Genomic DNA, 15377 nt, shown 5'->3' on the forward strand with positions numbered 1-15377 from the left:
ATTGTCAAGTTCAGGGTAATTGAGGGTATATAAAGCCAGACTCAATCATACTCAAGACATCTGGTGTTTCGAGGCGCAACGATGAAGTTGACTATCTATCTATTGGGAGTATTCCTGCTGGCCAGTCTCTGCCTGCTTCAGTCCTCTTCTGCTCAGGACACGACAACGACAACCACAACCACTAAAACCACAGCTAGTCCGACGATTGTGCGCACAAAACATGTCACAAAGCATGTGAACAACAAGCAGGTTAAAACTGTCCACAGGAGACGCAGCAACGCGAATATAATCGTATTTTCAACTTAATAAAGGATATAGGCAACACTATTTGGGGGAGTTCTCCAATTCACGATATAAAATCTGTTAATAATAAAGATATGTCCATTCTTGCTCACCTAAAGATAGTAGCTATATTTGATATATTATATTTTCTACACATTTAAGTACGAGTATATTCGTATTTAAGAATATATGTAGACACATATATTATTTATATTACTTAGTTCCGTATGGACCATAGCAAGCAACAAGTTTCTGAAAATGCACCGCTTAAATATGTATGAAATATCCTTATAACGCTGCCCCTTAAAACACAAGCACAGACAGATAAACTACTCAGACATCTTACATACTAGATCGCTTAACATATGTATGTTGTCCACATTCGTTCGTCCGTAGGTGCAGGCGTATATCCGTTCATCCAATAATTTGATCAGGCCCATATTACAACTACTACCCCGCTTCGTTCATGTTCTTGGGGAGACTCAGGAGCGAGTTTATGATCTCCGAGTTTCTCTTCCTGGTGGGAATGGACAGGGAGTTGTCCGCAATGTATGGATATCGGCAGAGAGGAACCCCCTGGTTGGGCGCAAGCTGTCCGACAGTGTTGAACCAGTCCATGAGATCCCGATTGTACTCCTTGCGCACGTATCGCTCCTCGTCCGGCAGGGACATGGTCCGGGATAGCTCGCAGCGGGAGCAAAGGGCCGCGATGAGCATTGCCAGAGTCAAAGCGTATTGAGCCATTGCCAGGGCAATGAGGAACAGGAACCGGAACACAGTCGAAGAAGCGTACGGGAGAGCTGCAACTTTCGAATGAGCAATTGCGAGGAGGTCCTCGACTTATATAGGGAGGCCAGGACTAGGGCAACAGCTTAGGTAAACCTCAGCGGGAGACCACAACCACGCAACCCAAAAGCGTCGGTATCGGCGTCAGCATCAGCGTTAGCAGGAGTACGAGTATCACTGTCAATTCCATGGCTAATATGTCGGGCGCAGGCAAATAAGCGAGTCAGCAGAGTCGAGTGAGAGTTAGACCTGGGCAAATATTTGATTATGCAGTGTTTTATGTGACAACGTGCAACAAAGCGCGAGGTCTGCGGTGGATCCACGGATGGATGTTTGCCCAGGAGGAGCAGGGAGCCGGGATGACGTCTGTTGGCGACACTCTCCTTAGACGACTGATTAATTTAAGACCGGGCGTCGTAAAAATAAAGCGCATCATTTAATATCTAATTTATTGCTTTCTCTCGTTGGAGCAAGTTCAGAAATTCCAGCTTTTTCTACCAGACTGTGTAAATATGTATGCCCAAAATATTCTCTTAGACACGTTCATTCGTTTAAACATCCATGCATAGTCGAAGCACTTAATTGGCGAAAACATAACTCTAATATTTGCTAAGCAAATCATTCGATATTGTCGTTGAATTCCGATATAAAAAGGCTCCCGGCGATGGGGGAAGACATAAAATTAGAGTAGAAAGAAGCACCACCACGCAGCATCACCATGAGGACGGGACAACTGGCAGTGGGACTCCTGGCTGGGAGTCTGTGCATTTGGCTGACTAATGCGGCAACCAGCACCACCGCGACAACGAGCTCCGGCACGAGTACCACTGTTGCGGCCACCACCACGACATCGGCGGCTACGACAACTACAACCGAGGCTACGACCTCGACAACAAGTACAACGGCATCTACGGTTCACCGCAAAAGAGTCCGTATAAGCAACCTGAGATTTTCGTCAAACAGGAGGATCCGGGCCTACAGGCGCACTACTGCTAGAAGCACTATCAACAGAAGCCGTTTGCGCAGAAGAAGGGTCCTTGCGAGGGTGCAGAATCGTATTCGTTCACGGTCGATGCCCAGGATCGTAAAAAGGCGGCGTAATCGAGGATAAGCAATGGTATTAGCATTCACATATCAAGCAAAGCAATAAAAATCATTGAAATTACACGATATACGGTTTTCTCGGATTTTTGTCTCAGGATACACAAATTTGGTCATCTGGTCAGAAAGAATTTTTGGTTTTTATTTCAACTATACGATCACATTATACACTGAAACTGTTAAGAGCTACTTCTATAAGGGGTCAGGGTCAGCAGCAAGTGGGTCTTATCCCGGCGATTCTCCGTCAGGTTCAATTAGGGGTTGAGGTCAGTCTTAGATCCTCCTGTCGGGCAGGACCGCTGGATGAAGCTAGGCCAGTCTACGCCGGAGTCTGGTACTAGCTAGTCGCCTCGACAGCACGTTTCGGTGGCTACTGAGCTTCAAAGCTCATGCGTCTCGGCTTGGTTAGGGACATAGAGGTCTCTGCCGATGTCACGGTTTTGGATATGGCTACATCGAAGTATGATGCCTAACATACTTTATGGTGTCCGAAGCGCTTTCTACTGTGGATGGTGGCGTGGTCTGTGTTCAGGCGTATCTCCGCCTTTTGGAGCTGTTCCTCGCAGACATGATGGGGACTCTTGAGCGGCGACTATTTATTTATAGACAGCGCAGCATTTCAAATCTAATTTTATAGCATTCACTTTCAGGGTTCAGAAATTCCACCGTATTCTTTTGTGTAACTTCCAGACTTTGCAAATATGGCAAAAATAATCGCGCAGAAATACCCGTACATAGTCAAGGTACATAGGGAAAGTACGTAATTGGCGAAAATATAGCTCAAATATTTGCCAAGCAAATCCGATTGTCTCCGAGGAATATAAAAGGGCTCACGGCCATGGGCCAAGACATTAGAGCAGCAAGAAGCAACACCACCATGAGGACGGGACATTTGGCACTAAGAGTCCTGGCTGTGAGCCTTTGCATTTGGATGACGAATGCGGCAACCAGCACCACCGCGACAACAAGCTCCGGCACGAGTACCACTGTTGCGGCCACCACCACGACATCGGCGGCTACGACAACTACAACCACAGCTGCAACTACAGCTGCAACTACATCGGCGGCGACAACCGCTGCATCCACGGGAACGGTACATCGCAAGAAAATCCGTATTAGCAACCTGAAATGGTCGTCAAAACGCAGGATCAAGGTTCACAGGGGCACCACTAATAGGAGCACTCGCAGCAGAAGTGTTTTGGGCAGGCGGATCTTGAGGTCTCGCAACGGTAGCCGTGCGCGTGTTTTGGTCTTGAACCAGCGCCGTGCTCAGGGATAATCCAATTAGGATATCCACATACTTGTATCCATCTTCGAAAGCAATAAAAACCAAATTTAGTGCAATCAATCAAACTAAATGAATACCAGTCGAAACCAGTGCTGCCAGGATTTCAGAGTGTATATAAACTAGATTTGAAAAAAATATGCTAACAGTGGCTAAAACCGGAAAAAAATATGCTAAAACTAAACCCCAAAAAAAAGAAAAGTTTCAGTGATTTCATTATACCAGCCATAACTCAAGTATGTCGTCCACCTCAGCATCCTCCTCTTTACTGTTGTAGTATTTGTCATTTTTTTAAATTAAAGTCAAATATTTTAATGGCGATTCGTAGTTTTGGGTACATTTTTATAAATTATTTGACTGAACACTAAAATAGTGCCACATCAGCACCATGGGAGAAAGAGCATTTGAATAGCAAAAAAGAGCAAGTGGCTCGAATAGGTTTTTTCTTCCCGCATCTTTGTGGGGCAGCTTCTCTGCCCAAAACTTAATAATATTTTCGGTATTTTCCCATTTGAATAAATATATTTTACACACAACACCGTTGGTATTTTGTGCCGCAGCACGTTGCCTACGGAAAGCACATTGAGTTTCTTGAGAACTTCAGAATTATAGGGTAGTCTGAAATTTAACAGAACCACAATCATGCTCTTTTGAACAAAGTTGCCATCACAAAATGCATTTAAAGCTGCTCCGATATTTTGTATTCAACAAAGATTCAAAAAGATTAAAATTACATTTAAAGCTTAAAATAATAAGCTTTCGAAATATGCTATAAGCAATGCTAGATCTAACTTGAAATAGGCTAAACTGGCAGCACTGGTCGGAACTGTTTTTTTTCAGGATCGAATTTGTCCGAAACTGAATATTTGTTTGCTAGATAATTTTCCCGGGATATTTTCTATTGCGGAGTGTACAAGAGGTCTACTAAAGTTACAAAAAATTCGAATAGCTTCCTGTTGGAATGAAGAGGACAAATAAGTTCAAATTGTTTTTAGAGTAATTCCCAATTGTGTGATTTATTTTTGATTCAATTGCAAGTCTTACATATTTAGGTATTGTAAATAAAGGTGAATAAATCTTAGGAACAGAAACAACCAACGAAATGATTTTGAAGTATACACAATTAATTTGTCACAAAAGAAATAGCTATTCGTAAAGTTGTCTGGATTTTGATTTTCAAGCGAGCGGCAGATTAACTAGAAAAATACATGTTTATTTATTGATTTAACATTTCGAGTTTGATCTTGAGAAAGCCATCTTAGCACACGCGGATAAATGAGAAAACAATGAGATGGCGGCTCTTAAACACTGTAACGCTAAGCAATTCGGTTGTAGTTACACATTACTTTAATAGTTACATATTGTATAAACATTTCAAATAAATGTCCGAATATACATATACATAGTTCGATTATGTTCTATATACTCGTAGTTCGCTCTGTACAATACACACGAAGATAAAGTAAACTTCTTAGCAGCAACTACAATAAGTAGAAGAGGTGTGAAGAGGGACCGATCGTATTACTCATTAGCATTCGAGTATCTATTGTATATTTACCGAGCGCGGTGCGCAGACATACAAACGAGTATATGACAAGAGTATCGTTTTTTATTTGAGTTTCGAGTTCAAAAATTGACTGGCGTCCATATTAATATTTATGTTTATCTTTATGTACGAGTGCTCGCGTATATCTATTTATACAATTAAACGGATTGCGGTTTGTGGATGAATATTAAGAACAATTTGCGTACGCCTTTTGTTTGTGTCTAAGTTTCAATTTCGTATTGATATTCTCAATATTTGTGCTGTGCTCACAATTCACACTAGTAGAGTGTGGAATCATTATTTTACTTTTCTTTTGTTTTTTTTTTGGTGTTCTTTCGGGTGGGGTGGGGGAAATATCATATAATATTGCTATAGTTCGCACACAATCTGTGCATTTACATACATATATATTAGTTTAGTAGTTATTGGGATACATCGATGATCGCCTGATCTCGCATAGCCTCACGAATTGCAGCTTAAAGACTAACAGAGTTCTACTTAAATATTTAGGCGTGTTATAGGTATAGTATTTCATACGTTTGACTAGCACGATTTGGTTAGGGGAACTACATACATACAGATACTTAAATTGATCCATCTACTTGAGTACTGGAGCTTACAGGATAACTATAGTTCAGAGTCAGTTAGCGACAGAGACACGGAACTTGAGAGATAGATAGATAGAGATAGAGAGTGTAACCACCAAAAGGTTCAACGCGTGGGCTTCGCACCTTCGGGACCTTAAATAGATCACATATTTTGACATTCACTTATGTTAATATTGCAACTGCATTTGCTTCCTACTCCTCCGAGTCCACCTTCTCATCTTGTGGTATTTTTGTGGGATATTGTGGATTGGATTCGATAGTTCTCCACTTATAGACATACAAATAGTAGTAGATACAGGTAGGTCGAGTGGATAGGGTAGAGTACCCTAGAGTACACTCAGAACTCAGATCATGGCTCAAAGGATGGCTCAAAATAGTCATTTGTCGGGATCATATGCTCTCCAATTAGAACTCGGTCAGCCCCCCTCCGCACTTGTCAGTCTCACTGCCAGAGGTGCTGGAGGGAGTCGCCATATTCTAATTGGAGGGCTTTCGTCATAAGAGCGAGCACAACTTGGAGCGCTTCTTCGACTTGTCCACCACGGTGCCGGCGGACGAGGTCGATGACGAGGCGGACATGCGTCCCACACTTCCGCCGGCATGCGGCTGTGAAGGACTCGTCGGACTCTTGTCGTCCATGTCCTCGCTCACATGCGACTCGAGCAGCTTCAGCGAGGTCTTCGGCTTGGAGCCGTCCATGCTGTTGTACAACGTCTTCGAGAGCTTCGAGCGGACGGCCTTGCCCAGGGCGCCGGTCTTTTTCATGCTCAGCCGGGAGCCGCTGCGCTGATGCTCCGGCGTGTGGCTGTCATCGCCGCCTGCACCTGCCCCATGCTGCGCCTGCTGATTGCAGTTGAGCGTGGTCACCGTGAATTCAATGTCCTTGATCTCCTCGTCGGCACAGCCGGCAAACTCCTCCACGGGCTTGTCGATAGTATCGTGGTCGATCCAGGTCAGGCCCATCTCCACCTTCTCGGCCAGATCCTGCCAGTTGCGTCTGTTTTCCAGCGTTCCCTCGTACAGCGGCGTGATCCAAGGAAAGGTGTCGCACAGAACGCGGTACAGGGGCAGACAGATAACATCGATGAAGCCCACCTGCATCTTTGGCAGCTCGTCCTTGCGCTCCCTATGGAAATCACGTTATTAGTTCTATTTCCTCTTGAATGTCAGGCCACGCCCAGTCACCTATCCATCATGGCCACTGGCTGGGTGTTTAGCTGCAGCTTCTCGAGATCACCCTGGTCGAAGAACTCATCGGCCACCAGTTTGGCCACCTTATGCTGCACCTCCCACGGCTTGGCTATGGCACTGACATCGCAGGCAGTCATCATCATGCCGCACAGCACTAAAAATAGATTCCATTATCCATTTAGATAGGATTACTGTCGACAGTTGTACTTACAATCCTTCTTTTCCTCGCCCTGCCAATCAAATTCCCCGTTCTCGACCAGCTCCAGGAAGGCATTGCGCTTCTTGAAGTACATGGCCAGGTCGGTGGATAGGATGGCGCTCTCCACAGTCTTCATAACGGAGCGATAGTCTTCCGGCGACAAGGCCTACGAAACAGTAAGTGAAAGTAAGCTTCAGAAATAGCTACAATTCTATGTTTAGATTAGATAGCAAAACACTTGGAGCAATGACGACATTGTGTACAGACTCGTGTGGGGCTAAAAGCCTAGACCATTTGGATCAAGGTGAACTTTAGTTTTTTGGCCATATGTAAGGTTTTTTTCCCTACTCTGTTTGTCGATGCGAAGGTTTCGAATGAACCAAAGTTTCCATACAACAATTTCCCCTATTGGACAGTATAAAAGGAACATTATCGGAGCAGTGGGTATATCATTTCACAGTTGAAATATCCAAGATGAAGTTGTCTCTAGCTCTTTTCGGCCTGGCTTTGGTGATTTATGTGTCCCAAGTGAACGCTGCAGACAGCTCCACCTCGACATCGAGCTCAGCCGCAAGCACAACGGATGCGGCGACCGCCACCACCACCACCACGGAGGCGACTACAAGCACCACGGAATCCACGACCTCATCCTCCTCCTCATCCTCGGGAGGTGGCAAGAAGATTGTTCGCGTCACCAATCTCAAGTACACCGTCAAGAGGAAGATACGGCTCGGATCTGGCAGCTCCAGCACATCCAGCTCCAGGAGTGCCCGCACGAGTGGACGCAAGGCACGCGTGAATGCTCGGAAGGGCAGTAGATCGAACCGTAGGAATCTTCGGGCCAAAAGCAAGAAAGTCCGCGTTGTCCGTGGCTAAATTATGATGGGGAAAAATCTCTATTAAACTTTGGAAACTTACCTGGAATATGTTGTTTCCCTCGGAGTTGAGGATCATCACGCACTGATCGAAGTGATGGTGCTCCATCGTGCTGGTCGTGTAGAGAATGGCCAGCGGGGACTCGGTCTTTGTCTGAAAGGCGTTGTTGGTGCCGCGATGGTCGAGGTCGTGGCACAGACAGGCCACCAGCAGGCCCAGTATTTCCAGATCCGTCATGAAGCGCTCCATTTTGCCAGTTTTTAGCATGGCGAACATGGTCTGAGCCACGTTGAGAGCGTGCCGCCAGTTGTGATACTTTACAGGACGATAGTTCTTGCGGACACTCAGGACCCAACGACAGAGGACCTAGAAAGCGATGAATCATAGCTCTTTATGCTAGAATAGTGCATCTATTCCTATACATACATCGTAGGGTATCTGGAACTGGGAGACCAGATTGCACTGCAAAAACATCCGCAGCACGGCCCGACAGGTGTCATCGTCCACCAGTTCAAAGTCTTAAATGGAAATGGTTTAGGAACGGTTGGGAAAGAGTCTAGAGTCTAGAAGAGATTCGGCTTACCCGTAAATGTGAAACTGTACAGATTGTAGGACTCTGCCTCGGCAATGGCATCTTGGGTGAGCTTCTCGGTCTGATCCTGGCTGGCTGTGGCATGGTAGCTCAAACACTCCAGAGCCACCTTCTGCTTGGCCATCAGCTTGCAGGCGTTCTCGTACATCTGGGTGTTGTGGATGCCCAAGCCGCAGAAGATGGCAAAGGCCTCGAAAATGGAGGCATCCGATTCGGTAAAAGGTACTCCATTGGCCTGGGGGAAGAGGAGATTGCAAGAGCCAAACTTCCTTCAATCCAGAGGGCTATCTCTTACCTTGTTGATCAGCTGGGCCACACCAATCACAACTTTCTGGGCATTCACAATCGGCATGCAGAGTATGGCCTGGGTGCTATCGATCTCGCTCTCGGCCCGTATCTGGTTGTGGTCCCGCACCCACTCGTGGACATCGCATATGTTGACCGTCTGCCCGGTGGTGGCCACGAACTGGGCAATCTGTGCCAGGGTCGAGGTGCTCAGCTCGGTCTTCGAGGGCCGGGACACACTGGCCGCCTGATACTCCCCGCCGAGCTCGAACAGCACCGTGAAGCGGTTGCGCATTTTCTGCTGCAGAGGGGATTGAGATTCCAATCAGAATCGGATGCCGCCATAGGAGTCAGAAGTGGGGCTTACCTTCTCGTCGAAGCTGTCGCCGGGCATGATGGCGCGAGTGGGGCGCTGCTCCGGCTGATTGGGCTTCTCAATTATCTTCTCCAAATGGCTCTGCAAGGGACAGCAAGGACAGGGCGGGTTCATTAAGTGGCTGCCACTAATGGAGCTCGTAACGGTCACCCCCAAGCGGCAAACTTGTTGATAAATTGCATTCCCACCCGCCTGCCACCCGGCCAGAGTCCTGCTCCACCCCACGTGGAAGAGTGGCCCTCAAGAGTGCGCATAATTAAGCTGACATGTTGCACATGACGGGCATGTCAGCAAAGTTTTCAGTGGCAGCTTATGCACTGCCCTCCGCTCCGCTCTGCCCCCTCGGGCCCTGTTTAGCCTTATGGCCCAATAAATTGAGCATTATGCACTTTCATTATCAGTCGTCAACAGATAATGACTAATTTTGCGTTGGAATTTCCCCAAAATTAAACAATTATTGTAATCATCGGCATTTCATTTGGTTGATTGCAATGCCCCACGCACAATCGGCTAAATCTGATTAAATTAATAACAATTCCTCTGTGAAATGTGTGGCTTTTGTGTGGCTTGTGAAAAGGTCAAACAATTGACCATTTATGGCCTTCGTTGCCCTTCGCTGGCAGGCCATAAATTAATGTAGCATGCCCCTGACAGAATGCAATCTAACGATATTCATCCGTTCATTAAAGTGGGCAAGTAAAATGCCTCCTCTCCTTTCATTCCGCCTGGGGGAGTGTCCGTAAAAGTTGAATGCCTCATCTCGTATGAAATATCCTTTAAAATTGGCATCACGCATGGTCTCCCAGGTAAAAGGTGCACACATGGAGACAACAGTCCAATTATTGTTTATTAATTAAATTCCATCTAAAAGCTCCAGGCCATATTGTACACAATTTGATAAATAAATATTGCAATATTTATTTGCTCATGATTTTGTGAAATGCAAATAAGGACTCATTGGAGCATATTAAATATTCATGAGTGGTTTGCGAAAATAACTTTTGGTTAGTTTATAGCCACAGATATTTTGAATAGTCCCTGATGTACTCCTACTTATAGAACCTCATTCTTTGCTTGGAGTTTAATTCAAAGACTCGTTGTGCCCCTTGCATATTATTTGGTTGATTTATTTACAATTTAACGCGACTGAGCAGCATCTCATAATGCTGCAAGACAGCACCAAATAATAGCTGGCAATCAACGAAAATTTTCACCGTAATGAAAATTGCCCCGACTCGAGGATAATTTCCCATCTCTCCGCGGGTTCTGTTCCGCAGGAGCTGTCACAATTCCACGTAATGCCTGACACTTGTTCATTGCGAAACAACAGCACCACCCCACCCCACCCCACACCCCACTGAGAGTCGTGTCCCCAAGTAGCATAATGTAAATTGCACATTTTAATTTCCTTGGGGTGCCCTGACGTGTCCACAGCCACTCCCACTGCCAATGACGCCCACCGACAAAAAGTTGACAAATACAAACAAAATGGCCGACGCGGTGGCGTTTAAACAATTTTAATGAAACTGACAGCGTAACACAGACAGGGACCCCGCCACGGACAGGCTGTGGACAGTGTCATGGACGCGGACCGACCACAGCCGAGCTGCCACGCAAAGGGCGATCCTCAATTACAGGTGGGCGGATGAAAAATGGCAGTAAATTAATTTTAAATTCCCCGGAATCCATACAAATCGAATCCCGATACACGATACCCGAATCCCGGGACCAGACCCACACCACGACTCACCGCCTCGCAGCAGTCGAGGTCCACGAGGAACACGGAGCAGCGCTCGCAGTTGAGGAGTTCGCGGGCCTCAGTCATGATTTTGGTGACCAGGCACTCGAGATTGTTCTGCTCCTCGAATATGCTGCGGGCCAGATTAAGGAGGATTTGGTTGCGCCTGTACTCCTGGACGGACATCTCGAAGAGCTGGGCGTTCTGTATGCCAATGCCGCAGAAAGTCAGATACCGGCGGAAGATTTCCACATCGTGCTCGTCGAATTCCATGCAACCTAAGAAAACCATGATTCATAATTCACCATTCATAATCAATGGGTATGGAAGCGGAGGGGCTTACCATTCGTTTTGTTGATAATTTGGGCAACGCCTATGATGTCGCCCTCGTAATTGCAGATGGGCATGCAGAGGATGGCGTTCGTTTTGTAGCCGGTCTTCAGATCGATTTCGCAATTGAATCGGGCATCCTTGTACGCCTCCTTGATGTTAATCATCTGCTTTGTCTGGGCCACCATTCCGGCAATGCCAATGCCGAAGGGAATGATAATCTCCTCGGCACTGGCACGCGTCACGGCATCCTTGAGTGCTGCAATCAAACGGGATTCAAATGAAGCCAAATCAATGGGGAAAAGCAAGAGCCGCAGCTCTGGATACACTTAATATTTTATAGATACGAGCATTATTCCACTGTTAATATTGAAACACGGAATACAGCTAGACAGGGGCAAAGGCAGAGCCCACAATGAGTTCATTCGAAGCAGACCGTATTTAGGGCCCGATAAAGCTGGCTGGCAAGCATCTAAATAAATATTAAATTTATAGGCAAAATATTCCCTCTGCCATGCGAACAGTGAACGGGGGGAACAGGGCCCTCCCTTCCAAGAAAATGGCAAAATAATAAATAAATAAATAACAGCAAGAGCTGCTTCCCCCGAAAAATCTGAGCACCAAAAAGTCAAATGTGAATTTGCAAGAGCGCTGGCCCCCAAATCATAATCGCAGTGCCCCACACATACCGTACACTCGCATGAAAGTATCTTTGTGTCGGGGATAACCTTGTGGATATGTATCTGTTGGGTGGGTGCTGGCTGCTGCCAGGTCTAATCTTTTTCGCATTTTCCCCACTGAATTATGTAGCGGAAGCGGTGGCTTTTACTCACGGCTCTGGGCCAAAGATTCATTACGAACGTAACGCATTTCTATATGAATAACTGTGAGTATCTGTGCGTATCTGTGTGTGTGTTTGTGCTAGCAGCATCTATTTCTCATTTGATGGCGACCTTTTCGGTTTTATGACTCTGGTTCTGCCAAAAACTTTTAATGCCCTTCCGTTTGGGCCTTAATTTTGCTAATGCGTTCGCCGTTGCCCCAGAAATTATTCGGCCTGGACGCTAATGAGTGACAATTTATAATCATCCAATGGGTGGGCCTCTGGCCCCCGAAGGTCCCCGAACCGATCCCCGACTGAAAGTTAATTAATGAATATTTAAACAGATTGAGTTGGCAATGTTGGGCAATTGCAATACGATCCCATCTTGATTAGTTTTCAGCACGAGCTCCTCCTCCATCAGAGGCATTCATCGTGCACTCTGTTGGGATTATATTTCCGATTCCGCAGTGCCCTCCTTTGTGCATTGTTCGCCTTAATTAAAGCGGGATTACCTGTGTCCACGCCCAGCACTCAGGACAACAAAATTGGCAATTGGAAAGGGCAGGCATTGCATTTCCAATTCACAGATTCAGAGACGGGCGAATCACTCACCTGTCTTTTGTGTTACATCGAAGAGCTTGGCCACCAGATACTTGTTGTGGGGCGTGCCCTTGGCCAGGAAGAGGGAGCCGCGATCCGCATGGGTGAGCAGCCCCACATTCACCAATATCTTGTGGCAGAGCACATCGATGTCCAGCTCATTGGCCACGTCGCGAATCAGCTCCATGAACAGCTCGCCCTCGTCCAGGTCCATCAAATGGCGGCGGCATTCCGGCAGCGTGGAGGAGGCCGACGAGTTCGACAGGCTCCTCGGCGATTTCTGCAAGGACAGACCATAAACATTAATGAAAGGCTTAGACTCTGGTCCAGAGCACAGAGGACATTCGGTACAATCGGAACGTGCCTGGGAAATAATTGAATTGCTGCTGCTGTGCTGTTCGGCAGAATACGGCAGGATGGAAGTGGTATAATTTCGCTATTTAATTAGTTCTCTTATAAATAGCTTTATCAGCTGGCATTATTACTCGTATTACTCGGCCAGACACAAGTCGCTTTAAATATTTAATTATATACTGTTCCTTTTCCTATACTTTCCTTTCCAATTCGATTGCTGGCCATTTAACCCGGGGAACTGCTCCTGCTCTTCCTGGAAATGAACTTGGTCTGGTTCAAAGGGTGTCTATTAGCAGCAGTTGGCAGTCCCTGCCTCTTGGCCAGAGCGTGGAGCTCTTGGCAGCAACAACGTGGTAATTGAATACCGAAAATGGACTCCAACTTCGGGCCGGGACCTGCGTGCGAGCGGCCAATTAACCCGAGAACTGGGAATATTGCGTGCCGTGTACCAATCCACGGCCACATCCCATTCCATAATCCCTCTGTATATAACTTCCTGCCACCTCCTCCTATCATATGGCAGTAGCAGTCCCAATGCACCTCCTTCTCTATCATTTTCCACTGACAAATTAAGGCAATTTGTTGTTTTCGCCTCTGTTGCTCGTTCCACAATCATTTCCACGTGCCACTGCCAGAATATCGATAATTGTACGTTTAAATTTGAATGAACTCGAATGTACCTATTATTTATAATTTTGCTTATTGGTTAATTTAACGTAGTTATGTATTTCTTTTGACTTGTGGCCTGGATGACCATGAAAATATTTCTCGTAGGCGGAATATTTTCCCAAGTGACTGTGGGCTCTGGGGCAGGAGAAATGTGCTTTTCTACTAGGCGAAAGTCAGGTAGAAGGCTGTTGGTCAACAGTTTGAGTCTAGTTTAATTGCCAAAATATTGATTTCCCTATGAAAATGCCTTCAAACTGCAACAAGACCTCCACAAATAGGAAATTTAATCTTTGCTGTTCGCAATTGCTTTCCATTCAACTTTTCCTACCACATTTTCCCTAGTTCAACCGCTTAACGGGGAAACCACTTGAGTAAAAAACAAGAAAAAGATCCTTGAGCAAGTAATTAAACGATTAAATGCGATTAAAACTCGCCTTGAAAGAGTGGGTCTGAAGCAGGCGAAGCAGCCTCCTCGGAGATGAGCAAGAAAGTCCAAAGAAAAAGAAGAGGAAAACCGAGTGAAAAGCGCTTAATAATCTTCACTTTGTTTGCATGGAATTGAAAGTTGAAAACACGCAAGAAAAACAATGCAAATTCCTTGAATAAAACTCGGAAAAATTAAAACCAAAGTCAAATAAAAACATGCCCTTTCATGTTAAGTACATTTGAAATTCTGCCAATTCTGGCAATAAATTTGAGTTGTACTCGTATTCATTTGTGTTTACCCAGAAAAGACAATAAAATCGGAAAAAGTTCGCTCCTTCTTCGTCCTTTTTTGGCCAGAAGGAAGGGGAAAGCATTAAATCGGAATGAATTTTAATGGGGATTATTCCGTCTCTGTATGGACTGCAACGACGGCTATGGCTGGCAATATCCTGGCCAGGGACTGCAGCTGGCATTGCGTAACAGCACTTAAATAAATTGACAATATCGACAAGAAAAAACAGGGGTCTACCTGCTATTCACCAGCTAACGAGGCAGGAGTGGGGGGGAGAATGGGAAAAAATTGCACTCGCAAAGCTCCAACAATCGGCGAAAGGACTCAAAGGTGGGCTTTGTTGCACAAGACACAGGGACACTTGGCAGTTGACTTTGGCCTGGCCTAGTTTTCCCCTTCACGAAACAAAAACACACACACACATCTATAAGAGAGCTTTCCCTTACTCGTGGCACGTGGCACAAGTACCTTATAGTTTTGATTTCACAAGTGGAAGGTGAGTGCTGAAGTCCTCTTCTTGCGCTTCTGTTGGTTTTTGTTTCTGTGCAGCCAGCTGCAGTCAATAGGCAGGCAGCCCAGCACTCGATGTCGTAGGCAAGACAGAGGCAAGGGATCGTTCATAATTTTGCTCGATGTTCCAGAGAAATGAGCATTGAAAAGGACTCCCGCCCACTCAGGGCGACTCAGGTCATACGCAATGCATGAGTGCGGCTAAGCGGCAGTTGGCACGGGTCAAAGGAGTTCAATTGAGTGCTTGAGTTCGAGTTCAAGCACTTATCTGATGGCCATTAGCACGAGCAATCAAAGAAGCAAACAAGTATAACGAATAACAAGTGATTGACTCCCTGCTGTACACCTATTTGTATAGGTAAAAACGGTCACAGGGAGGCGCTTAAGAGTGGCGAAAGGAGTTTATTGATCTAGGAAGTATAATATGTGGATTAGCAATCAGTGGTATTCCAATAACGATTGCTCAATTTCACAATCGATGCTTAGTTATCTGTGGGCTAAGAACGGA

The 15377-nt window shown here is 45.8% G+C and overlaps 4 protein-coding genes across 5 annotated transcripts in view; 2 read left to right on the plus strand and 2 right to left on the minus strand.

Annotated features, from left to right (window-relative positions):
- Window positions 1–102: 102 nt before the first annotated feature.
- Window positions 103–1101, minus strand: Pdf (Pigment-dispersing factor). Its single transcript, XM_001358729.4, has one exon. It carries the CDS (start codon window positions 1024–1026, stop codon window positions 733–735), a length of 294 nt encoding a protein of 97 aa, XP_001358766.1. The 5' UTR covers window positions 1027–1101; the 3' UTR covers window positions 103–732.
- A 663-nt stretch (window positions 1102–1764) lies between these two features.
- LOC4801722 (protein new-glue 1) lies at window positions 1765–3513 on the plus strand. Its single transcript, XM_001358730.4, has 2 exons — window positions 1765–1917; window positions 3178–3513. Exons 1-2 carry the CDS (start codon window positions 1787–1789, stop codon window positions 3446–3448), a joined length of 402 nt encoding a protein of 133 aa, XP_001358767.4. The 5' UTR covers window positions 1765–1786; the 3' UTR covers window positions 3449–3513.
- Window positions 3514–5316: 1803 nt separating this feature from the next.
- Window positions 5317–15377, minus strand: part of Pde6 (phosphodiesterase 6) — a 39597-nt gene continuing 29536 nt past the window's right edge. For both annotated transcript variants that reach the window (XM_001358731.5, XM_033384278.1), the window contains 11 exons: window positions 12631–12898; window positions 11209–11454; window positions 10878–11143; window positions 9119–9208; window positions 8762–9052; window positions 8458–8701; window positions 8301–8392; window positions 7917–8240; window positions 7011–7164; window positions 6794–6953; window positions 5317–6734 (listed from right to left, as the gene is read on the minus strand). In XM_001358731.5, coding sequence (XP_001358768.5) covers window positions 6104–6734; window positions 6794–6953; window positions 7011–7164; window positions 7917–8240; window positions 8301–8392; window positions 8458–8701; window positions 8762–9052; window positions 9119–9208; window positions 10878–11143; window positions 11209–11454; window positions 12631–12898 — 2766 coding nt within the window. In that variant the 3' untranslated portion in view covers window positions 5317–6103. The remainder of the gene's footprint in view (window positions 6735–6793; window positions 6954–7010; window positions 7165–7916; window positions 8241–8300; window positions 8393–8457; window positions 8702–8761; window positions 9053–9118; window positions 9209–10877; window positions 11144–11208; window positions 11455–12630; window positions 12899–15377) is intronic.
- LOC13036548 (putative uncharacterized protein DDB_G0271974) lies at window positions 7447–7906 on the plus strand. Its single transcript, XM_003736534.3, has one exon. It carries the CDS (start codon window positions 7473–7475, stop codon window positions 7872–7874), a length of 402 nt encoding a protein of 133 aa, XP_003736582.2. The 5' UTR covers window positions 7447–7472; the 3' UTR covers window positions 7875–7906.

Source organism: Drosophila pseudoobscura, chromosome 2 (assembly GCF_009870125.1).
Source record: "Drosophila pseudoobscura strain MV-25-SWS-2005 chromosome 2, UCI_Dpse_MV25, whole genome shotgun sequence".
Lineage (NCBI taxonomy): Eukaryota > Metazoa > Arthropoda > Insecta > Diptera > Drosophilidae > Drosophila > Drosophila pseudoobscura.

What these genes read in the sequence shown, in the direction of transcription:
- Pdf (XM_001358729.4), bottom strand. Translation starts at nt 1,026, where the DNA reads ATGGCTCAATACGCTTTGACTCTGGCAATGCTCATCGCGGCCCTTTGC.
- LOC4801722 (XM_001358730.4), top strand. Translation starts at nt 1,787, where the DNA reads ATGAGGACGGGACAACTGGCAGTGGGACTCCTGGCTGGGAGTCTGTGC. An exon ending in GTTGCGGCCACCACCACGAC is followed by an intron (nt 1,918 to 3,177) that starts ATCGGCGGCTAC and finishes CACCACCACGAC; the next exon opens with ATCGGCGGCTACGACAACTA.
- LOC13036548 (XM_003736534.3), top strand. Translation starts at nt 7,473, where the DNA reads ATGAAGTTGTCTCTAGCTCTTTTCGGCCTGGCTTTGGTGATTTATGTG.